This window comes from Caloenas nicobarica, chromosome Z, assembly GCF_036013445.1.
Source record: "Caloenas nicobarica isolate bCalNic1 chromosome Z, bCalNic1.hap1, whole genome shotgun sequence".
NCBI classification, from domain to species: Eukaryota; Metazoa; Chordata; class Aves; order Columbiformes; family Columbidae; genus Caloenas; species Caloenas nicobarica.
This window is the reverse complement of record NC_088284.1, coordinates 87,308,538-87,335,059: the sequence shown is the minus strand read 5'-3', so window position 1 is coordinate 87,335,059 and position 26,522 is coordinate 87,308,538. Positions and strand designations below refer to the sequence as shown.

General features: G+C 37.4%; 1 protein-coding gene across 2 annotated transcripts in view; it reads right to left on the bottom strand.

Moving 5' to 3' along the window:
* Positions 1–26,522, bottom strand: part of VAV3 (vav guanine nucleotide exchange factor 3) — a 164,330-nt gene that overhangs the window by 112,522 nt on the left and 25,286 nt on the right. For both annotated transcript variants that reach the window (XM_065655754.1, XM_065655753.1), the window contains exon 2: positions 20,640–20,756. In XM_065655754.1, coding sequence (XP_065511826.1) covers positions 20,640–20,756 — 117 coding nt within the window. The remainder of the gene's footprint in view (positions 1–20,639; positions 20,757–26,522) is intronic.

Sequence of the window (26,522 nt, the reverse complement as noted above, 5' to 3'; positions counted from 1 at the left end):
TATTCAAAGGAGACTGTGCAATGGAGCTTTTCTTCCTCTCTTCTGCTAAAAGCAGAGGAAGATCTTATTCTTCCTGTCTTGAGTGAACCAGTCACTGCCACACTTCTCCCTTTTCTGAATTTACTGTAACCATTGACTATAAATTGAACTAGAGCGTGGCTATGCCGAATGGTACCAAGTCACACCTGAGCGACGATCTGAATTTACTCCAGTACACAATCACTGAAGGTAAGGATATATGTTAGGGGTAAACACACACTGCATGTCCCTTTATTCTCTGTGAGAAAGAACACCTCCCCTGCTACCGTAGGCAGTGCAAAGGAAGTGAGCTGTTCTCTTTGATGCAATTACCCTCCAACTCACTCACAGAGGCTTAGGAAAGCCCAAGGCTGTCTTGCAAGCCTCACACTCTAGAGATCTCTCTTCTGTACCACGAGAGACAAGGGATTGGATCAGTCCATCAGACGGGCATTGCACTGACCTTCAACACTACAAGAAGATACACAGTTCACAGGATAACATAACTCATTTTGACTGTCTTCCATTCTTAATTTTAAAATCATATTTGATACAAGATTAAAAAAAAAAAAAAAAAAAAGAAAATCATTCTTGAAAAGACATCCTGCAATGGGAGCAGCAATGCTATCAACTTCTACTATAGAAACCTGATAAAAGGAGTGGTTTGGTTTTCTCCCTAATTGTCTGTTCTTTTAGATTGATTTTATATATATATATACACACACACATATATAAAACTACCCTTACTATAGCAAAAAAAAAAAAAAAATATTTACATTCTCATTATGTTTCTACCTAATTCTCCTTGAGGTGGATCCTTATACTGAAAATTACAAAACAAATGAGAGAAACTAACTTGCTAATTTTATTTGCTACTGCTTAATTATTCTCTTGCTTTGTTCACTTAAACATGCAGCAGCTTGCAGGTTGTATTATCTTCGTATATATCTTAGCCCTCAAAAAGAGTACTGTATTTCCAAAATGCCACTGCAGAACTGTACAATCAAGGGAAAGTGGGATTCCTCTCTATTTTCTTTTTTTTAAAATGTTGTTAATATATTTCTACTTAACAGTGATATCCTACAAAATACAGCTTCTGTGCTAGTCAGTGTCTGTCTGATATCATATCCTTCTCTGCACTGAGACTGATACTGTCCTCATGCTGCCTATGACAAAATTAAGCCAGCCAGACCTCAGAGAGCTTACCATCTAAAAGATCAGTTAGAAGACCAAAGAGACAAACAAGACACTAGAGGGTCATTCATTTAAAATTACTTCTTTTTTGAATTTTCATTTTTATCTAAAACACATCTATTTAGGTCAATGTTTCTTCCCAAGCCAGCCACCTATTAACATTGTAAAACAATGTACAAAGGTATTTGAATACAAGCAAACCAAAAGTATTTGAACACAGGGATAGTTGCAGAAGATCAAAAAATTCCTCACCGCTGTACCAGGCATAACATCACATTAAGTGTTACGCCCATATTATTAAAAAAGAGTCAGAACCAGGTCTCATGATAATTCTACATCCCTGGTCTGTCTTGTCCCAAGTCCTTCCTCCCCACCAAATACAAAATAGAGATACTTTTAAAGCACTCTATGCTCTATGACATGATGCCATCCCTAATTAAGGAAAACAATATTTGCTTTAACTCTTCCTGTCATTTTGGGGCATGAGGGGAAGGTGCATTTGTGAATGTTCTAATATTAATACAACTGTTGGGTTTCAGTCACTCTATTTCTGCTACAGAAGAAAAAAAAATAAAAAACAACAACAAAATACTTAACTATTTAGAAGAATGCTTTACTCTTCTGTTGTATCAATATCTGAAGATGCACAGCAGCCAACATGTCTGATAAGAATCTAAGAACTGCAGCAACAGACCTAAACTGCAGAGAGGAATCAAATTTCTTTATAATATATCTAACAATGTTAAGTGACTCATATGAGTTGTCCTTCGGACAGAGACTTGTTCTTCAGTTTCCTCTTGTCTGGAGATTTAAAAGAAGATTTTGACTTCTTCAAGTATGTGATAGGGATCATATTATGTATTTTAGATGTAGATACTATGATTAATACGAGCAAACCACAGATACCTATCACTAGCCATTTAGTTATATTTAACATTAAGACACCTCTTGGGATTTCATCAGCACTATTGACTTCAGAAATTTCTGTCCTCTGCCTTGTGCTCTTCATTCACTTGTTTCTGCCCTGTACTTCGGTTTGCTACTATCTTATCTGTGGTAACCCAACTGTTAGCATGGTCACGTCCTAAGTTATATCAGAGAACTGACACGCAGAGAGAGAGAGAGAGAGACTGATTTTTTAAAATGTTATCCTAAAGGGCAGATCAGCTCCTCTGCTTATTTCCCAGCTCAGCCACACCAACAGGTATGCTGGCAAGACAAAGGGAGCAGAGCAAAGGAGACGCAGTAACTTCTGATGATATAATAATACTGCCTCTTGGAATACATAGGACTATACCTCACTTTCAGCCTATAAGGTTTATAGGCATTTCCAAGTATTTTGTGTGGAATTTTGCTTAAAAGCATTTGTGAAAGGGCACGGGACTGAACAGATCCCAGATAGGTAACAGGTTATAAAACTTAATCTAAGGACAACTTCAGTCCTAACTATTTATGACAAAAACACCAGCAGCACAGAAGAGTTCAATGAATCGAGCTGAGCATTTCAGTCCAATACGGTGCGTCCAAACCAAACACAACAGCCAGAGTGTTATTTAGTCCCACTATAGTCAACCTCAGCAGAGGCCTAACACTGAACAAATCCAAGATCAACTGAAGGTAAGCAGATACACCTAGAAAACACAGCATGAGTAGTGCTAAAAACTATTCTCTGTCCTACATAAGACTAAGCTACCAGAAGAGGCCATGCTTTATGAACATCAGGCTTCCATATCTTTTGCAGTCACACACGAAGACGTTTTGGGGAGATAAAACTGAGAAAAAATATACTGCGATCAACCAAACTTGTATAAGCGCTGTGGTTTTATATAACATACAATATGAAAGATAAACCTTGCGTGATACCAATATTCTCTTAGTAGTTTGTCATAGCTATTATGCAATGTTTGTGGTAAAGAGAGTTAAATTGTCGTGGTTCAACTGCCATGGGCGGGGGGAAATCATCAAATACCCGAACCTTTCTTCGCAGGCTTTACAATAAGCAGAGGTTTGGAGCAAACTTCTAGAAGTTGTAGTCCATGTCCAGCCACTACATAACTTGAGTTACACCTCTACCTTCTCTACTTTTCATATCAAACTGCAAATCTAAAACAGATCAGAGATCAGTTAAAGCGTATGCAAGTTCATGAATGCTAAACAAAGTGACTGAAACAGTCTCAATGCCAGCATTTCAAAGCTGTTAAGCATTAGTGCTTGTAATTTTATCCCACAATAACTCTAATGTTCCTTAACATTGTGTCCTCTCAATATATCTTCCTTTTTACTTGGCAAGCACTAATTTTACTGCTCTCAGATATTTCCAACAGCACAGAAATTCCCTTGCTGCACTCATACTAAAAATAGTAGCTTCAGGGATGAGACAGCATCAAAAATAGTGAAATCAAGTAAAGCTTAACAGAGGCAGATGTGTGAAATATAATCCTCAGACAACAGTGAGGTTGGAGGGTTTGGAGAGACACAAGTTTTACAAAAGATGGGAGATGTCAAAAGGAGAAAGACATGAGAAAAGAAGTTGGAGGATGTGGCAATGGAGGAAAAGAAGAAATATCATTCTAGGAAAGTAATTATGTCAGCTTCTGAAGGGGTTTGAGATGACAAAAACGTCACCTCAAAAATTGGGAAACAAGAAAACTGAAAACAAACCTGAAAAGCAAATGAAATATAAAACGAGAACAAAGAAAGTCACAGTTCGCTTAATGGTGGTTTGTTCCCAAAAAGATGCTACATGTTTTCCACCAAAAAAAAGGAATGAAAATATCAATGTATGAATCTTCTTGTTTAGATATATTAACACTGTTAGTTTGTTGCTGTAGCTGAGATACCTACAGCATGCACAGCACACACAATGTGCATTTTGTGAGTATGTGAATCAGTTCAGTAAAAGTTATGGCATTTGTTGCGAAGTTAGAGTTAACTTTTGAAAAGTTTTATTTAACTGCTGTTCAAGAATAACAGTGTTATTAAAACCACTCTTATACTTTTTTGCATCACTTGTTCTGTAGACTATGGAAAAAAGCTTTTAAGACCTGCATTGCAACAAATGATAACTATTTATTTTACATTAAGATGAAGGTCTAGTTCTCAGTCAAAATTTAGTGTCGTAAATGTAACGAACAGGCCAGGCCACTGCTGCACAATTTTAATTTTTCAGTGGATTTTTGATTACTGATGCACTTACATTTCCCACTGTCTGTGACACTCGGAACATGCACCACATGGCCTCCATCTTCAGGAGCCTACTACAACTTAGTAACATCCAACAGAGCAGGCAAAGAAGAAGGGCTTCTGACAGGATTCACCACCTTGCCAGCTCAAGGCTCCTCGGGCTATCAGAAGCTTCACAGCGAGGGGATTTTTCCCTTAAGAATTTAGTCTGCCAAGTGAACATAGATCAATTTAAAGCCATCATTAGGTCTGAGGCACTCTCTCAGATGGATTCTTGTCTAGCAGCTGAGAAGCTTTGATACAATGGTACCAAGTCACAACACTCTTTGAGTATGCTGACCTTGTTTTTAACATTTTACCTAACATTAACCCTGCATACCCATAGCCCTACGCTTGCAATCATGCAAGGAAATGCAAGTTACTTAGATACCATACCCACACGAACAAACAATTTCACTGTGTCTGAGCAAATTGTTTTCAACATGTACACAAAAAAGCAGAACGAGATCTAACACGGGTAAGTTTAGCTGAGTAGATTCATCTACTAGCTACTATCTATTAATGAGTATATTTTGCATTATATTAGGGGACTGGAAAAGTTTTTAAAATCATCTCATGACTTAGCAAAGAAAGTATCTCAACTTCTACATGGGCTTACATTATTTTTACTTGGCAAAAGCAATACTTCCTCTCAAATGCTCATGAAAACAGCTGCCTCTAAACCAGCACCTGGATTCGTCTTCACTTCCCATTTCAGCGAAACCACTTGGAAATAACATTTTGGATTTTCTTTCTCAACAGAGTAATGCAATAAAACCTCTCTCATTCCCCACAGAAAAATATATCTAAGAAGAAAAAAAGTTTATGCTCACTCTTATTCACTCTGCTAAATAAGACACGTCTTTTCTCTTAGCCATAACCAGGAACATCCAGACTACATTCCCAGTTGGCTTATTTCCACATACTCCATCTCCTGCAACAGTAGGAGCTGAAGACCTGTCTTTTGGCATCAAATATGTATCCAAATTAAACAAACAAATGCATCAGCATCCAAATCAGCTTCTACACAAACAAGATCATTATCTAAGGTCATTATCTAAGATCATTATCTTAGGCACTCCATTTGTCTCCCTTGAACTAGGCAAATATTTGAAACTATACCAGCCCTGAACAGTAACACAACAACATAAATTTAATAAGACACCCCCATACACCTCCTGCCCAAACACTTGTGAGGGGACAAGCAGCAGTAAGAGTGGCACAGAGAACAGCAGCCCTTGCTGGTAGAGCTGCCACAGCAGAACACATCTGCACCAGCAGCACGAGAGAAGAAAGCCAAGGTCATATTTCCATCATAACTTGAGAGTTTGAACACCAGGCTGGGGTCCTCTCCATGCAAAGGGAGAATGTAAGTGACTCAAGTCGCCACAATGGCCTCCCAGCCTGACATGACACCAAACTTTTATACTCACGAAAGTTGGTACATGATTAACAATATCTCAGACTTTTTTTTTCCCCCTTTATATGCTTTTTCTCCTTTACATGCCTCAGAGAACTCCGCCTGCCAGCACTAAATGGAGTCTCTGCTTCAGCAAACATACACACAAGCAGAAATGCACAATAAAAAGCACAAACATACCACAGAGCACGCTACACCTCCTTGCCTTGTTCTGCCCATTCAGCCCAGAGCTGTGCATTGGCAGAAGATTCTTGCCATTTCTACATGGCATTTTCTCTGGAAAAGTCTTGATCAGCTTCTGGAGTTCATAATCCAGGCTTCTAAAAAGTGCTATCACTCAGGAAGATTTCATTGCCTTGTTTTCTGTGATATAACCCTTATTTTCTGTATTCAAACACCAGTAGTAGTTTTTGCAGCCACATTTGTGAAGTACTGATTTGATTAGAAATAGAAAGCTAGACCCTCCTCTCAGATTCAGTGCTGTCTAATTCAGTTTTAAATGAGGAATCAGTTAGTGCATCTGGGAATTTAAAAATGAACTCTGAGAAACTCAGGAACTAAGTAAATCCAGATTTCTGACCTCTTGAGACATCACAGCAGTTCATACATGCATGCATTCATCAATACTTGTTATAGACACCAATACATGGATGATTGCTCCTAAACACCCCTCTACTGCGTACCAAACTGACTATTTTTTAACATCAACTTTTTAAAAAAAATATAAGAGAGGGAAACATAGTTTTAAGAAAAATCTACAGTTCAGTGTTAAAACGTCCTTTTGAGCCACTGAAAATAAATGAACACATATATTATGGCTTGCAAATTTTAAAATAATTTTCTTGAACAATTTTTTGGTCAAAGATTTTTAAGTTCCTTCTTTGCAGCTTCATTTCAAGAGCTCTGGGGGTTTTTTTTCAGTTTAGACAGAGGAAATAAAACTTTATCAGAACATCAGTGCTAAGAATTCTTTTTCCTTTCCAGAGGTTTGCTCATGTCAGACAACACTGAAGTCTGGTCTCAATGCACTATTCAACAAACAAAAATATGCTCTGAATCAGATGCAAGAGGAAACAAACAAAACCACACTTGAAAATTTCTTCTTTACATGAACAAAATGAAGGAAGACAACCTCAAATTCAAGTTCTAACAAATGTATAAGAGGAAAATATGCTGAACTGCAGGATTTCCAATAGAGCTTTAGTTCTCCTCTGGCACTTAGTGAGTACTTATCTGGTAGGCAGAAAAGTTTGAGGATTTATTTAAATAAGCACAGGAACAACAGGACCAGTCTCCTCGTAAAAAACAAGAGACAAAATGAAACTGTAGAAACAAATCCGAAATGCAGAAATGGAAAAGGCCCAAGAAGCAGTGTAGGAAGGGAGACATACACCAGGCTGCAAAACAATGTGATAAGAGAAGCAAAGGATGAAGGCAGCAAAGACAGTGATGAAGGGCAAACAGTATCTAACCTGGGAAAATGAGAACATTAAAGTGGAATTGGCCATACAGATTATGTTCTTTGGGTGTAAGGCTAGAGCAAGGGAGAACACAGGCCAGCGTGAAAAGCCAAGCGTGGAGGAAGGAACCTGGCAGCTCTGCTGTGGCCCAGAGCCTGCTGCAAGTAGCCAGAGCAGTGTGAGCAGCCCATCTCTGCTCTCCCATTTCACTACCTTCCTGGCTGTACCTCATCCCTCATCTCTCTGCCTTTTCACTTTAATTCCGACCAATACAATACCATCTGTATTGCTTCAAAACCAACTAATTTTAAGAAATCCCAGCGAAGCTATAAACAGGGAAGGATGAAAACATTTTGTCCCATACAAGTTCTGTACTTCCGAATTTGTACCATGGGGGAGGCATGTGCTGCTACTTGGTATGACTACTGTTTTTTTAATGTTAAGTTTGTAAGTAGCACCTTTTCCTAGTGTTTAGGAGACTATTCAGGGCACAGGTGGACTACTCACTTCTACCAGGGAAACAGATGTAAGGAAATATCTAAAAGCTCTACAATTTGAATAGAAATGTTCTCATGCACTCCCATTTAACTCCACATCTAGCATCAGCATGCTTAGCACTGCCGAACTGATGGTTAATCTAATTAATAATACACACAAAGGCAAGATTTAAAATCAGTCTGGTTGTGGCTCCGACAGATTGCAAATTTATGCCGCCCACCTGTGGGTGGCAAGTCTCCATCAAAAAAAAAAAGTGAATGTGAATTAACTCTGTAAAAGTTCAAAATCAAAGTGCACATTATGTTTAAGTTCCTAGGATTTTATCTCTTTCATTAAGTTTTGGATGGTATTATCTAATGCTTGCTAGATATAGGAAAATGTCTTTCCTATATTCTGAAAAAAAATGAATTCACATTCCATTTTGTTTAATTTTATATGGAAAATGTCTGTAAAAAGTGGCACAATATTGGGATTTATTTAAAATCAGATGTGTGGTCTAGAATCCACTTTTTCAAAAACAAAGCACATGCTAAAGTGTGTTAATAATATTAATATAAATAAAAAATATTTATCCTAATTTAAAGCAACCTTGTACTAATTTGGCCAGGAAAAACCTGTTTGCTTTCTAATTAAAGTACAATCATGCTTCAAACAAACATTTTTTTGCCACAAAACACCCAACTGAGAAAAACCATTTTATATCCAGTCTACATCCATCCTCCAAGTTAACATACACAAAAATGTAGACCTCACCATTTTGAAAATAGTCTGATGACATTTCTAATCAGGTGGTTTCAGAACTTTCATTAACTTCACTGAGCTAATACTTCAAGACTCACAATGAAGCTTGTTTCAAACACCTAGATCATTGCCCACAGATTACACAGACCAACTATCCACTATGTCAGGTACTCAGGTTGTCTAACCTTTCTTTTAGCTAGCTGAAAAACTTTCAAGAGAGGTCCTCCTCCTCCACAAATCAAAATAAGATCCAGAATCTCAAAATAAATCCAGAACTATTTCAACTCAACACTATTTAGTATACCAGAATAAGTTGTAAGAGAGGCTGCCATATACACAAGTGTCTGAAATCTCAAAATATGTGTGTGTGTGTATATATATATATATCTATAAAAATATATATATATAGTACTTTTCAAATAAACTGGTGGGGACCAAGACATAAGATAAAATCATAAGAAACTGCAACAGTCAAATAAATACCTTAAATGCAACAGAAAGTGACCTCAAGAGAAGCATGCACAGTGGTTCCTGGCTGGCCCTTTGTTTCAGCTATGAAATTTTCTATTCATTACCTATAAGTATTTAAAGGAAAATTTGTAGGGTTTTTTTTTAAAAAAAAAAGTTTCAATCCTTGTTCCACTGCTTTTGAAGGCAAGTATACATTGTATGGGATCATTACACCATATGCAAACTACAACTTCTTATCAGGACTCTGATAGTGGTAATATTAAGACAAGTAGAGCTAACTGTTTGGACAGTGGCATTGTTTCCTTTCCTAATGCCATGTTTTACTTTGCAAATCTTCTGTGATGTGCTGGGTGATGTCACCTCCTAGTCATCGCCCCAAGCCTCGAAGCAACTCCCAAGGTATACTCAGCGGTATACTCAGATTATTCTCTTTTTGCCTAGCACTGGGGGAAGAAAAAGCTACATAGTGAAATCAACTGCATCTCTGCTTGACACTTTACACTGAACTGTGAGTTTTGGACAACATCCTACACCAGTGAAGACTGAATTGGAAACAGTGGAAAATTCCCCATCCCACCAGTGACCTACATTCAATTTGTTGCTCTATTCTCCTGCAAGGGCACAGGCAAGAAATCCTCTCTCAAGTCATTTATATATTTTGGTAAAAACTGGATTATATAGTGCACCGAATTACTCAGTATCAATTAGCCACCACTGGAAACACACATCATGTGCTTGCACAATGTCACTGATATATTTTTGCTCAAATCGGTTCTACTTTAGAAACACTTCAAAACTTTCAGCCTCTTAAATTTGGGAATGAAATGAAAAGTTTCATTTGGGGAATGAAATATATTTATGAGAACTAGCCCTCAACTGGTTTTCTTAAGTCTGCCAAGCGTCCCTTACATATTCACAGAACAAAATGGTTTTCAGTTGAAGATATATTCAGACCTATACACAATTCAAATTCGGATTTTTTTTTTATTAAGGTTAAAATTTGCATATAAAATATGCTCGAAATAGCACCTTCCAAAAATGCAAATAATTTAGTTTCATTAGATTCTTCAGCATCACGCTGCATTGTGCAGTGTACCTATGTTCCTACCTAGGATCCAGCATTTCTGCTGCAACATATTTTGACCAAATGAAAAAGCCATCTCTGTAAACGGAACTAGGGTTTGCACATAAAGATGCATTAATTTTCCCAGCAATAATCTTTATGATCTCGATCACCTCACAAACAATATAAGTTTTTCAGATTTATAGTTAACTATGTTGGAAAAATAAGACAGAAGAGTGTATTCCACTACCAAACTATTTCAAGTACCCATCCTTTTCAAAAGCATGCAGAAGCTGTGCATCTGACATTTATTCATAACACAATTACCATGTCAGAAAGAAAAACAGCAGAACACAATTCCTTGTTAGCAAACACCTCTAGCTCTGCCACCAACAGGTTAAGTAAAAGCCCTCTAACACATTTTGTAAACACTTCTTATTAACTCATACCTATTTCCTTTTCACAAAATACTCAAACATTTCCTGCTGCAAACCATTCACTGCAGATTTCACTTTCTATTGAAACTGGACAGAAAAAGCAATGAATGAAATTACAACCAATCTAACTACCAGAGCATTCTTCAGGCTAAACCACCCCAAATTTGTAATACTTACAGAGAAACAAGCAGTTACTACTGTCTTGGAGAATAAATTATTATTCGAGACTTTTCACTTGAGTACACTTCTGCTTTACAAAGGAGAACTACCAACCATCACAAGCTGGCAGGTGCTCTCCTCCTTGCCTGGACGAAGAGGGGGACTCTACATACCGAGCAGAAAAATCACGGTCTGGCTCTCCACAAGCACAATCGCAGGTCTGGCCCCACAGCACCATTAGCAGCTGGTCTTGGAGAATGCTTACACGTGCTCAACTAATACTTCATGGGAAGTCCCAACACTGTATAAGAGATGGCTTAAGCCATCATCTCAGCAGCTTGCAATTTGTGCCTCTCAGGTAGAGTTCAACAGTGGTCCACATCTCTCTGTTCGAGGTTTAGCACAGACACCCTTCAATGATGTTTTAAACTTATGAGAGAGAGACAGAGAGATAGGCTAACAGACATCTTTAAGTAAGAGAGAAATTTAGCTATTTCAAATCATTCCAAGTAAAAAAAATAAGAGAAAAAAAACCCTGAGTAATTACACTTTCTCTAACTTTTTTTATTGGAATGGAGCAAAGAAAGTCACCAAATGTATTATTTTAAAACTATGCATAGATAATTCATCAAGTTAATTGAATTGCTATTGCTGTTGTCATTATTAATACATACAACAAAAAGACATTTGGCAAGCAACATAGAAACTGTTAACTATTTCAGGTTGCTCACTTCTCAGTATCCTTTTTGTTTGTTTCCGCTTCTTTCCTCCTAATCTTCGATTTTTAACAAGATGCAGTCAGCTAAAAAGTAAGCTGCAGGAAACAATAAGAAAAGCAGATAATAGTGCAAAAAATGCTTTCTGGGTAATTCATAGTGTTGCTTGTGTCAGTCTCTTGCTTCAGACAAAAGGCCAGGCACCGAACATTAGGAAGAGCACAGCTTATCAGTATCATAATAGTTACGCTAAGTTTGTTGTAGTCAATACTCTTCAAGAATAGACCAGTAAGAAAGCGAATGTTTTCTTATGTAGATCCTACACAAAATCATTTTCCACTTTTAAATGGAACTTTTAAGAGATTTGGATGAGTAAAACCAGGAAGGAGAATAAAGGCCTAACAAACACCAGAAGTGATAAGTAACATATTAAAGAGCTGAATTAATACTTTTACAGCAATCACAGCATCAAACAAATAATGAAGATACATTCCATAAATCCAAAGGAACGTGGTGGCATATGCGTTTTTAACCAAGAACAGTAGACCAGTTTTTGCATTCTAGTTAATTTGAGATGCCTGAGGGATAGGATGCCATCCAGAGGGACTGGGACAAGCTCAAGAAGTGGACCATGTGAACATCATAAGGTTCAACAAGACCAAGTGCAAGGTCTTGCGTATGGGTCGGGGCAAGCCCTGGTATCAATACAGGCTGGGTGGAGAAAGGATTGAGAGCAGCCCTGCAGAAAAGTACTTGGGGGTTCTGGTGGATAAGAAGATGGACATGACCCAGTAATATGCACTTGCAGCCTAGAAGGTCAGTCATATCCTGGGCTACATCTGAAAAAGTGTCACCAGCAGGTCAAGGGAGGTGATTCTGCCCCTCTACTCCACTCCTGTGAGACCCCACCTGCACGCAGCTCTGGGGCCCGCAACGTAAGAGGGACACGGACCTGTTAAAGAGAGTCCAGAGGAGGCCACGAAAAATGATCAGAAGGATGAAGCACCTCTCCTATGAAGACAGGCTGAGAGAGTTGGGGGTTGTTCAGCCTGGAGAAGAGAAGCCTCCAGGGGAGACCTTATTGCAGCCTTTTAGTACTTAAAGGGGGCCTATAAGGAAATGGGGATAGACTTTTTAGCAGGGCCTGTTGTGATCGGACAAGGAATGGTTTTAAACTAAAAATGAGTAGATTTGGACTAGGTAAATGGAAAAAAAAATTTACAGTGTGGGTGGTGAAACACTGGAACAGCTTCCCCAGAGAGGTGGTAGATGCCCCATCCCAGGAAATATTCCAGGACAGGATGAACAGGGCTCTGAGCAAACTGATCTAGTTGAAGATGTCCCTGCTCCTTGCAGGGGGGCTGAACAAGATGAGGTTCCAGCCCAAACTATTCTATGATTCTACAGTGCATCAACATCAAAGCACTTCGTACAGCCTGCTGTCCCCAATTACCTACAAATATGGAGGTATTGTACCATTTCAATACATCAGACAAAAACATAGGCTGTCTTTGACCTGCATATATTTAAATACGATAACCAAAGCTACTCTCTCACTTCATCTCTTACCATCATTTAGTAGTGGCTTACTTCTTCAGACACAAGAGTAGCTAAGTGTTCAAAACAATCCACCCAACCCTGTAAAAAGACTATATTTGAGTCGCCATGGCTTAATGAAACATTGGATTTGAATATGACTTAAGCACACAGAAGGTGTAGTCCAAACCACTCATTAAATTCCCTCCCTATAACTATTAATATACATTCTAAACAAAGAGAAGACAAAGCAAAGCCTGAACATGACTTGCACAAGTCGTTTCTCATGGTCTAAAAAATTATGTGCAGTCAATCATGTCAGAATGTACCATTACAGAAAATTAGTATATAAATGAAGAACACAGATTTAGATCTGAACTGAAGAGCACCTTAAGAACAAACATTCTCATAAAACAAGCCCTGAACTCCATGCAAAGTCCAGTCTGAAACTGCCACGAGGTAAAATTAATTAAAATAGAAAAACATCCTGGTAGTTTGGGTAGCAATAAATTTTAATAGTAAAACGTTAATTGTTGGACAGATGTTAATGTAACTTTTCTATAAGCCTTAAAGCTCATAGCTCTGCGGATCGGATCAAGTCTTACCTACTCAGGCTGTGGGAAATTAGTTAGGAAGATAGAACAAACAACTACACAGGGCTAGGAAAAATGAAAAGCTGATATGCAAATGTCCCCCAACTCAGAAGAGACAGAGGATCATTGAGTAAAAATCATAAATCTTTTAGTTCTACAACTGTGTCCTACTTCAATCTCTGATATGAATATTTAATTTGCACCATTTATGACAAAAATAGAAGTGTATTTGTCTAAAAAAAAAAATCAAGGACCAAGCCTTTGTAAGTTCAGCGGAAAAAACAATCTTGCATCTTAACAAGATGTGAAATTCAAACACAATTTGCAACAGGCTTTTTTTAGGCTGATGTCAAGCCCATTTCATGTGTTAACTGTAAATTTCAGAATAACCAACAGGCCCAGGTAACTGCAATAGCCATATACTATTTGTTTCTAGAGACATTATAATTTTATGCCTGTGCCATTTGAATCTCAAAATCCCAGAGCAGACAGGAGAACAAGCAGAGAACCCAGGCAGCAAACAGGAGAATCTAGGTCAAAGTGGGAGAGGGATTCTCTTAGAAATTAACTATATTGCAAGCATGAGAGAGCATGGAACAACTTAAAACAAATTGTATTTCAACTTCTCTTTCTCCCCCTCTTAGATATCTGCTGTACTAACATAAAACTGTCATGCTTTTCCTCTTTGGAAGCCTCCCTCAGAAGAGGGAGAAAAAAAAACAAACAAAACCCCACATTTCCTACCCTTCTTAGTGGGTGAACAATTTCACTATCACAGAAAAAGAGATGCACAGAAATCTCTTTGAAGTTCCTAAGGACTTCATCTGCAAGTCATTCATTTATTGCCTTCTGGTTTTATAAGTTTATATTTGTGTTACTTTGACCAATATTTACAAATTCAGGAAGTTTTGGGTTCAGTAGTCAGTGTCACCATTAACTTTCAGTTACTGAAATGCTTGTATTGCAAGTACTGCAGGGAATTAATTCCCTGTTTAAAAATAAGGTTTAAAAAACTTTTTATATACAAATACGTGAGAAGACCTAAGTCCTAGGCCCTGTGAAACCTACTCAAGTGCCAACCGTCCTCTTCTTCCAAAACTTCTTCCACCTTAAAGATAAATGCACGCTACTGGAATTCAATGCTATGAGTTCAGTGCCTCCAGGCTACGTGAATCAGATACACCTAACATTTCGACAAGATCATCTTAACAACAGAGAAACATCCTCAGAAACTCGGTTTTATTCTCTCATATTAGCAGTTTCTCATTAACCTTGACTTTCCAAACCTGGTCACATGTGCTGAGAAACTGGACAGAAGCCTACCCTATATAAGGATTCAAAGTCTTCTGATACTTCCAAAACATCACAAGCACTCCCTGGATAAGAATTTTTCATTAATGATCAAATACTTGTGGGTATGTTCGATGCTTTGTGATGTGGTCAAAACCAAAGATTATCATTACCATTTTCATCAACTGGAAGCAACCATTATAACTTAAAGTTATAAAAAATCTTTAAGAAGTTCATGAAGATTCATTTGGAAAGACCAGTGAGGTGATAATGCACTAATATTCTGTCACAAGAACATTCAAGACCATAATTCTGAAATATTCAGGCCAAAACATAAAAGCTCACGTAACAGCTACAGGCTTACACTAATAGTCTTAGATGTATTGAAGTTATATGCCTAGTAATTCATACAGACTCTTCAGTGATGATCACTGCAGCAAATTATTACAGGTAAGTACACTAAGTTTATCTAGTGTTTGTAATAATTTCTACTGTCACACCATGGCAATCTACTTCTATAAATTGTCAAGGACTTTTCAAAAAGGTGGTTGATGAGCTCTATACCATTGTTAATCCCACTCATTCTCCAACTCATCGCTTTGCCTAAAACTATGATTTCTGTTCTTTGTGGCTGGAAGCCATTTTCTGTTGTGATTTAAAAGGAGGCTATAGAGTGCTTGACCTTTACGTAACTCTATACAAACAGAAATAATATCTAACAAATATGGTCTTCCCTACATGCCAAGCATTTCAGCATTTTCACAACAAGCTAGTGTCTTCTTGCTTATTTTGTCCAAAGCATTTCCAGAGAGAAGGAATCTGAAACCTGTCCATATCTTCTGTTTCTCCATTTTCCCACTTTCACAAGTACACCTTGAAGGAGTTCAAGTGTCTTTCATCCCAAACCAGTCTATCTCACTGACACACTTGAAAGCATCAAAATGCTACTCCTAAAATCAACTGTACAGCTAGTATCTTGACCAAACCACTAAGACTTTTTTTTTTTAGTTCTATCACTAGAAGATCTCAGAGAATGAAGAGACAGAGCTCCATTTCTCCATTTTAATATCTTAACAAAACTATGCCATAATGTCTTGCCATGTTCCCCAATATTCTGCAGTTTTATTATGACTTTATTAGTTTAAGTGCTCATATTTTGCTCTAACCTCACTAATTAAATTCACCAAATAAAACCTGAAACAACTGAGGTTAATTCTCAACTGCTTCAGTTTTATTGAAGTTTTCCTAAACATTTTTCTGCCTCTCTCTTCCTCGAAGGGTATATAACTTTTCATTGTAACTGTTGCTTTTTCTTGTGTTGATTTTGGTGTATCTCATACACATCTGCCTGATCTTCCTGGAATCTGTTGCACCTGAGGGAATACTATAACACCAGGATCCTCAGCTTCAGTGTGACTTTCTGCTGCATCATCACCCATATTTCCTTTGCACTGAGAGTGTGACTAAAATGATCGCAAATTACGTGACCTTAGTATATGCACAATATTTTCACAGCAGTTACTTGCTTTTAGCTAGACTAGCCTTTTAAGTGTCACTGGAGTGCTAGCTACACTAGACATTATGTTATATGCTTTTAAACAATTAAGTACTTGTTTGATTGGTAGCAGTTGATATTTGATCTTCTTGTTTGAGTTTTTTTAATCATGATTGAATATTGCATGTTATTTCCAGACATCTATTGCAGGATCTCTACTGGGGGGTCTACGGCTATGTCCACATTACATCAGTTATAAAAACCACTCTGTGCTTAGAATATTTAAAAAATCGAGTACACAAAGTTATTTTTCTGACAATATCTGGACACCATTTTCCCTCACAGGACCTCAAACACAGGTCAGAGAGCATCCATTGACATCAATGGCCGCTGGAATTAATCCTCAGACTCCCATTTCTGCAACACATTAGTTGCAAATTTCCTGCAGAGAATAGGGATAGCAACAATTTGTTGTGGCATACCAACAGCAAAGACTACTGCTCAAGGGGTGTGCAGGACTCATAGAGCTGAAAGAACAAGTATCAACATTATTTGTTGATTCTGGCACACAGGTAGAAAGGAAGAACCTGACAGCCCTGCACTTGTGAAAAATGACTCTCCAGCATGGAATTTGTAATGAAAACACTGTCTAGCACTCCATGTGCGTGGGAGGGCATTTCATGCTCTGTCAGGAACTTAGTGCAGCAACGATGAAATTTAGTGATAGAAAGGTGAGTGGGAATGAGTGAATACTGTAGAACTCAAGGAAAAACAAGTTTTATGTGGTTTTAGAAAGCACAATTTAAGGAGCCTTCCTATTTCTGTGTAATCTAGCCCTCTTTTCTTCAAGCATAGCCTGTGCTATTATACTTGAAACATTAGAAAAACTCGTCTTGTAACAGCTGATACCAATATTCATACAGAATGTATGCATTAAAAACATACTCATGGGGTTACCTGCTTCCCTGTTCCTTTGCCTGTTCTCTTACTATTTACCCTTTTTCTCTAATCACTGAGAGTTCAAAGAGTCTCTTCTAAGTGGAGCACACAGTTTGAGTCAAATTTTCATATGTTATGTCAAAGCATCTGAAAACAGCTCATTTACCCCTAGCTATTAAATGCAAGTTTCACCATTACATCAAACATTTTGTAACCAGTATTTCACAAGGCTGTTAAAAGTCTTATGACTATATAGGCAGTGTACAGCTGCAACTTCTACCATGCACAGGGTTTTGCTGCCATTTTCTTTAAAGAGTTGAAAAACATCAGAATGTTAAAAAAAAAAAAGGCAGTTTCCATCACCAGGTCTCTCATCTGATTTTTCCCTTCAATCTTATTTCCTTGAGGGCATATTTTTCACTTACAGTTGACACATTTCTCCTGTTCCCTCCACCAGCATGCTCGAACAGTCACTGAAATCTGTCATATTAAGCAGAATATGCCATCATAAGGTGACAAATTAAATAATCTTTATAAATTCAATTGAGGCATTTAAAGGTACCAGATATAAGGCTTATGGAGTCACCTCGGTTTATTTATATCTCACCACTACTAAGTACTTACTAACTTCTGACATCTAAAGACAGCTTCCAGCACATTCAAATGTATCAGACACTGCAGATATTGCACAAGCTCATTCCATCACCTATTGGTCAACAGTCTGGAAAACAAAGCATTTCTAAACCATATTACCCTTTTTGTTCGTGCCTGTGATCGTTTTAAGATCATTCATATTTTGTACATGTTTAGGAAGAGTAGTTCAAAGAATTCTTCTAGGAATGGCAGAATGACTTAGTTGCAGTAGCAGGAAAAATCTGCAGCACTTTTTTTTTGGCCTTTTGCATGTATACAACTTCAATTCCACAAGACTGGAGATTTAGGACTATATTGGAGGAGTTATTCATAGGAAAAAAAAAAATGAAGGGGAAAGTTGAGAAGCAAAGAACAACTTGAAAAATATAAGCTTGCTTATTCTCACTGGTGCTACTAGCAATCAGAATTTCCGAAGTAGAAGCTACTTTATCAGATATGCAACTGAAATCCCATGCCACTTTACAGATAGTCTCAGCTAACTGTACAAACAAGAACACTGAAAACCACAGAAATAACTCAGCATAAGGCTAGCTATACATCTTAATACAGTTGTAATTTTCCCTTCCACTTTCTTAATGGCCTCAAGTTCAGCAACTGCTTTAGGAAGCTGACTACATGCTCATTTGCATAGGCTAGTAAAATATACAGGTCGGCCTAGCTAAACACAGCATATATTGCAGCCTCTACTTGTGCACGGCAAGGTTCCACACAGGCACGCAATGGAAACAGCTGAACAGCGCAGTCGCTATGCACCTAAAAGCACGCCCAACACAGCTACTGCAAGGGCTGCACCGGCTTGTTCAATTTAGCAACTCCACCTCTGCCCAAGCAGCTGTTACCACGCACATCGTTACCCTCATTGAACAATCTCACACACCAGAGTCTCTCCAACTTGTCGTTGCATTTTTACCTGGTAGCTTTCCAAAAAAGGCTATAAAGGCCACCAAAGAGGCCAAGGCTAAAGAAACCACTGCTTGTAAGCACTATCGCCGTCGCTAAAACCAAAATACCAGTACCAGGAATAATTAGTCTGTTTGTGCTATACTGTGGCAACGAACACAGTGAACAGTTCATGTTTCTGCATCCAATTTTACTTCAGGAAGAGAAACAAAATACTAAATATCGTGGATAGAAGACAGTATTTTTTTTAACCAATTATTCTACTTAAATAAAATTGTATTTCTAAATAAATTCTGTTAAAATGACAACTAAAGAGTGCCAAGAAACATATTTGTTAGGTTAAAACCCACCTTAATTCAGAACTTGTTTACTGGGTATTCAATGATGCAGCAACAATAATTTGCACTGCATAATACTTCTTCAAAACTAGACTACATTTAAAAGAAAAAACAAAAAAACCACACGCCAGGCTGGTTATGTTTCTATTCCCACAAAATGTGAAACTCTCAGCAATTAATTAGAACATGCAACATTTTAAAAATTCTGTGCATTAGGTATAAGTGTCAAAGATTTGAAGCAAGTATTAAGGTACTTTAAAGACCTTAAATAAGACATTGCTAGTGTACAAAAAGAATCTCAAAAACAACTGTAATTCCTCTGCTCTTCCCACAATCAAAACAAAAACAATTTTTTAAATAAATAATACAGTAAAAATATTAAAAAAGAACACACATTAACAAAAGCTTTGTCTTAAATATGACTTATGAGGACAAAAGATGTTCAGCATAACTAAAGAACAAGTGAAATTACCAGGTTTATCTAATTTTATACTGAAAGGACTTAAAACCAAGGAAAAGATTCAGAAAAATAATGAGATATTTTGGTTAACAGTAATCACTGAACCATTTCAAACAGTCATATTGAAGCCCTGATTCATGCTTGCACTCTTAAATCTTTTTTACCTCTATGTCTACTTATAAAAAGAGCAGTGTGTAAGAATTAGTTAGTAAAATTATTATCTCTTAAGAAAGAAATAATGCTTGAAATATACTATATTTGAACAAATAACTATTTTTGGTGCTACACGTCAGGTAATTTTTAGACCTTTTCCTGTGAAATTAGGGTAATGATACCCTATAACTCAAAAGCAGAAACCGACATTGAACTGAACATATGCTGGCAATGACAGATCAAACAGATACGTAGGAGGTTGTGAGCAATAGACTGGAAAAAGCTTTTACATATAGAATAAGTAATCATAGGCTTACAGAAAAATGAAGACTAGTCACCTTAACCCACCATAGCTGTGTCTGAGCTTTACAGCAGGTTCAAGAAAGAAAACAAAAAACGCATACAACAAGGAAAAAAAAAAAAATTACAAGGGCAGATACATGAATGAATTTGGAGCACTTGAGACTAAAGAAACAAGCTCTGTGCTATGTGGCCTTACAACATATAGGCCCAGGGTTTCTGATTCCACACTACTTATGTGAAAAGTGATTTCACCAGACAGCACTCACCCACAGTTTGCCATTTTCACACATTTCATTTACCTTTAACTCAGCATCTTTTGATCTGTTTGTTGGGGTTTTTTTTATTTGTCCAGGCTTTTCACAACTTCAGAACTTTCCTACCAGGGATTTTTCTCTGCCCTTTATTATCCCCTCCAATGTAAATCTAATTCTTCTGCTTTATTAATTCTTCCCCACTCTTTTTTTAATAATGAATGCTCATCCATTAGTCATAACTTCTACACCACATCTACCATGAAAGTCTTCCATGCTCAAACAGTAGAACTCTGGTGTTACTCAGGATAATTAAAAGGATCCTTACCTTTCCAAAATCTCTCACGTCAAACAAATCGAATGCTTCAAAAAGTTCACTTTTCTTCATGCCAAATATTTCACAACATGCCGAAAGAAAAGTCCTTATATTCTTCAAGCAAAGAAACTAGAGGAAAGAAAACAAAAATACTAAGCTTTAAGAGTGTCCATTAGCAACTCATCTGCTCACTTTGGTCACAAATACATTACAAAATTCACCAATACAATTATTTGTAGGTCAGCACTTCCACTATGCTGCAGTCTTCCACTGGTTCTAATTCAGCCATGAAAGTTCCCTTCAGACTCAAAAGCACTAACCAAATTCTAAGTAGACATTTTGTGAACAGAATCTATTTTCTCTCTTTTTACATAAACAAAGTAGAATGACAATATGCTACTAGATACAAATTAGTCTAAATACAGACTTGCTTTTCAGTTCTCTACAGGCAGCACAGAACAAAACAAAGTTATCTTAATAAAATTATATAAATATGAGAAAGTATACGTCAAGTGTCTTCAGCTGTTAAAAGTCTACTTTGAATGTTTAATAACACATGTGCACTGTTTTAACACCCTGAAGACATTACGAATACATATCCTCTGTCTGGAACACAGGAGTGGATGAAATTTGCAACTGAGAAGTCACAATTTATGTAGTAGATATTTAAGATCCTCAAACCACCGTGATTTCTGTACTGAATTAAAGGCTATTTCTCTTGAAGCTATCTACATGCATCAATGATCATCGGAGTTTGGAAAAACATAAAGCTTCTGCCACAGTGCTCTCTTTACAAGGCTTTTAATGCATTCTCCTGTAGGCCATTTTTTGAAAGACCTTACCAGTGCAAAACACGATAACTATCAATAGCATTGCAGTAACTACAGAGGGATACCTAAAAAGTGCAATAGTCGTTCTTGATAATGATTACCACCATAAGGTACTAGTACCTGATGAGGACATTAGCTCCATAAAGATGCTGTTGTAAACTCTTACAATCCATTATGCAGTATAGTTCAAAAGCAAAGACGATACCTATAAGCAGCAGTATTTCAAATGACACAGCACTGTGGCTTGGAATATGCCTTTTAAAAGTACTGATACAGCAACTCAGTATTAAAACTGAGTTCCTAGAGTTCTCCATGTTACAGTGGATTCATAGCGATGAGGATCATTTACTTTAGGACAGATTAAAGAACAGCTGTATGTTCATAAAAGCAGTGTTTCCGATATTAATACAGACTGTCACAGCCATACCTTTCCTGAGTGCAAAGTAACAAATACCTTAAACTGCTCAAGTACATCACTGCTTTACCTTCAGCATGAGACAACAAAATACCAACTCAACAGAGAGACCTACATCATACATTGCATAGAACTAACCAGCCAGACACAGAAAAAGCAGAGCACCTGATCAGGTTTACAGCAAGGTTACACATATGAAAGCATCCATTCAAGAAGAGAAGCTTCAGGAGTGAACAACTCTAGTAGATGGTTGTGGACATCAAGACAACTGACAAACTCATTGCAAAGCATCACAAAAGCAATCCCTACACCAGTCAAAGGTTCCAGAAAGGCATCTGTGACTGTCAACTGCCACATCAAGTGTAAGGGGCCACAGATGTACGCAGTGGAGCTGTAGCCTCCACTCCAAACAGAACCATCAGCACCTGCTCCCAGCTCACACGGGGCAGCTGGTGCAGGCCATGTACTGGCCTGCTCGAGGACAACACTGCATTTATGCGAGACTGCTCTTATACCTAGTGAAATTTGAAAAATGAGTCTAGCTTGCTTAGTCAATACCACCGGCTTCTGTGGTTTTGCAAAGATTATAACTTTCAATTCAAAATTACAAGGTTAGAAGGCTAAGAGACTAAAAACTTATGTGCTTATTCCACCCTGATGCTGGCAGAACGAACCAGACCATGAGCTCGTTTGGGAGTCCACAGCTTTAAGAAAAAAGATGGCACATACAAAGTTACTATTGTTTTCTGGGTTTTTTTTCCCCCAGGTTTTTATTTATTTTTCTTAAAAGCCATCAAGGGCCACTAGTTTTGTCAAATGCAGAAGATTCAACTTGAATAGGGAATTTACTTTCTAACATTTAAATTCTGACTGACAAAATTTTTCCTTGCTGGAAAACTCGGCTGCCTTTTTAAAACCTAAGTTTTGAGTTTAGATTAGGTAGTGCTGAAGTCTGCCAGTGCAAAGAAAGCTTACAGCTGCATTAAGTTGTGTGCTCACACCTCTAAAGAGAGCAAGGAGTTAAGGGAGAGACAGGAGCTGTCATGGGCCAAAAATCTGGCCAAGATTTGCTAGAGAGCATTTTAGGGAGTTGCATTCAGCTTCTTGATATAGCGACAAGAATCATTTAATGTATCAGCAGTTATGCACAAACAAAATATCCTTCCCATTCTGTGAAATTTCTCCAATTATTCTTAACAGATGTCTCCTACAATAAAAGATATCTCAAATTTGGAGGGAACTTCATGACCTCGGCCTTTTGTGTTTAAATTATCATTACTATGAATTATATGCAAATGGATGGGGGAGCATATTACAAAAAATTAAGTTTCCCTTAACCCACATGTTTTAAAGAAAATGTTGAAGTACCTACACTGTGAGTAATAAACTCAATTCTTTGAAATATTCTAGCAGAGAGACCAAATCCCTCACTCTCCCCAATCTTTTTTTTAAATATTCATTAATTCATTGAGTGGTAAATTGCACTTAACATGTATCACATATTAAACAGACTTAACGTAATTATAATCTTATATTCAACAGCCACATGATAACACAGCAGATATATTACATTTCTTGTAGGCTCTAGATACCACAGACTCAGCGTTTGTCAAATCTACCTGCACCGAGATGGGACCACATCATCAATGCGCATGTGCCAAACGGTGCCTTCACCAGAACAGGCCTCCTGACAAAACAGCCTAACCCCCTGCTGGTTCAAAGACGGCTTAGTGAGGCATCTAATGATTCAATATACATCAATTTTAACTTGCAAAATGAAAGGCTTACTACTAAATTAATAAGCTAACCACAGTGGCTACAAGGATAAAACTGTGAGACTACTAAAACCAAAAATGTGTTCATATTTATATGGACTCATTTTGCAATAAGATATATGAGAATGAAAATATTTTAAAAGAACTTGCTATATGCTACTCATGTCTTGGAAAAGTTATTTGATTACATTGCCCAGAAAACTTTCAGAAAGATTTCCAAAATTTTATATTGCAATCATCTAAAGAAACACATTTTCCTCAGTGAAAACAAAGATTTTTATTGCTGTGGTTGTTGTATCAAGAAGTACAAATTAGTAAAAAAACCCTTCAAATTTAAAAAAAAAAAAAAAAGAGCATACACCTAAAATCTGGGATGTTCTATAAAAGACAACCTCCTTGCTGGCAATAAAAAAAAGGCACCATCAGTCTGCAGTCTCTCATTAGTTAAGTACAGTCCTCAGGATATTTGGAAACCTACTACCTTATTGTGTTTCTTTTCAAAGAAAAACATTATACTTCAGCACACCACAAGGGAGATCATTAAAGGCATAAAGAGCAGTTGGGTACCCAGTTCTCTTAGAGATGCAAGGAAAGCTTGCAATGTCTCACTTGCTCTAATCTCAGAAAGTCTCCTCCACAGGAAAGGTTGTCTTTCAGTACAAGAACTGGTTCTTTTTTATTTTTAATTACTTGGCTATATGAGGAAACAACAGTTAAAAATTCTTAATACATGAATCAGTAAAAATATTGCAGTAGGGCAGTATGAGCCATGAATCCAAAAAAGTTTACACTAGTGAAAAACACAGCTTGTATCTGGCTCATCTCCAGGCATACCATGAGAGGAGAGCACACCCACCACCCAGAGGCACATCAACAAAATCTCAACCCATTTGGATTCAGGGCACTGAGAACAACTTTCAATATTAACATCTGTAGATTATCAAGACATTTCTAAAGCACACTCGCGTTTCACAGCATAAGTAGTTACACTGCTACAAACCGATAATGTCATTACCAGGGCTGCTGAAATTGTACAACTCTTGTCATAAACCACCGTGTTTTTATGGAACAGATTATAGTTTTAGTAGCCTCTAGTCCATTCTGGACTCATTTTGTAAGAGGCATTTATACAACACTTACCAAAACGAAAAGCAAGTTTGGGAAAAAGTCTACTACCTAAAAAAGCGGGTATGGTTTATATAATTGAGACTGTATTTGTCTGGACTTAAAGCAGAAGAGAGTGGGCAAACCAAATTATACTAAGTTGCACAGAAAAAGCATGCTGTTCTCTACCATAACATTTGCACTTGACACAAAAAGAAACATCTACTTGAGTCTCTTTCAACATAGTACATGGTTATGTGTGCTGACAGAAATGTATAGATGTATTTTACAAAAGGTACTGAATAGAAATGACTAATTAGACAAAAAGCACAGGCAGGACTGTCTGCCCACAGGGAAGAGGGATTTCTCTAACTAGGCCACTAATGAAGTGAAAGATGAAATGCAAAAAGAAAAAAAAAAATCAATTTCATATATCCTCTATTTATATAATCTTAGGGCTACTTCTCAGAAAAAATATTTTAGCACTGAAGTACTTCAATTGAATAAAGGTCTGTTTGGTACAGACCATAATATTCAGTATCTAGATATATCTTTTGTACTCAAAACACTCCTAAGGGTGTTCAGAGACCAATAGAAAGAGCTCTGAAGTTCAAATTCCTATGTGAGACACTTATATGAAATTCTAACATAGCAACACCTGTCAGGCGAGTGAAAACTGAAAGGCCGAGAAATAATAAGTATTTAGGAAAGAGAGTGCTCTAATCCACTTTAAGCTTTTTTTTTTTTTTTTAATTACCAGTAGTGGAAAAACAGCTACCTGTATTTATTTCAGCTGCCACCTCCTTTTTCTTACGGTGATATAGTCACAATCAAGGAAGAAAGCTTGTGTAGCTGGTGGCAGTTTTTCTTATCTTTGTATCTGGATCAACAGACATTCATACTCCATTTAGGACAAACTAGAGAACATACTGAAGCCTGAGCATCTGAGACAGCCTAAATAGACGCTAGGCTATAAAGGGATAGCAAAACCAAAATCGATCACTGTCACTCCATGTCAAGGATGGCGGTTTTTTTCCCAGTGTGATTCACTTCTGCTGACACTGTCTATCCATCCCTTCCTCACCACAGGTCCCAGGCTTTTTTGCACATTACATTCATAGCCCCGAGCAGACTTCAAGAGGTTCCCAATAACTGCATGAGAACTGAAGGCCAGTCGCTCCTAGTCACCATCACGTAGAAGCTATGACAAAAGACTGAGAACACAGAAAAAGAATGACTCTGCTTAGCCAATAGTCCACTAAATTCACTTCGCCTCCTGTGCAAGAAATAAAGCACGTCAACCAGGGAAAGTCCAGATATCTTCCCCTCCAATTCCTCCTCTACATGGTGCCACTTTATAAACTACACAGCTGCAGCTATTGACCTTTGCCTAGTCTTTAAACAGCCTTATAGGCATACACAAAAAAAAATAGTGGGGTTTTATTTAAAAGCAAACATTTTATGACAAAAATAGTTGAGGAAAGGACAGACATTCAAAACGAGTATATACAAGGGAAGTAATCAGATGAGCAAATTTGGCTTCAATTCACACATCTCAGATGGCAGAATCACTTTCTTTTTTTAATTTGTGAAATACTGATGTTACATGCAAGAAGGCACATACAGGCTTGTGAAGATGGGAGGTTTTTTTGTTACCATTTATGGTCTTAGAAAAGCAGAATTACACAAGAATAGAAGGCAGAAGAGTAGAAGAGGAACAAATCATTGCTGTAACACTTAAGATGCTCTTCCTACACCTCAGTGCTTACTG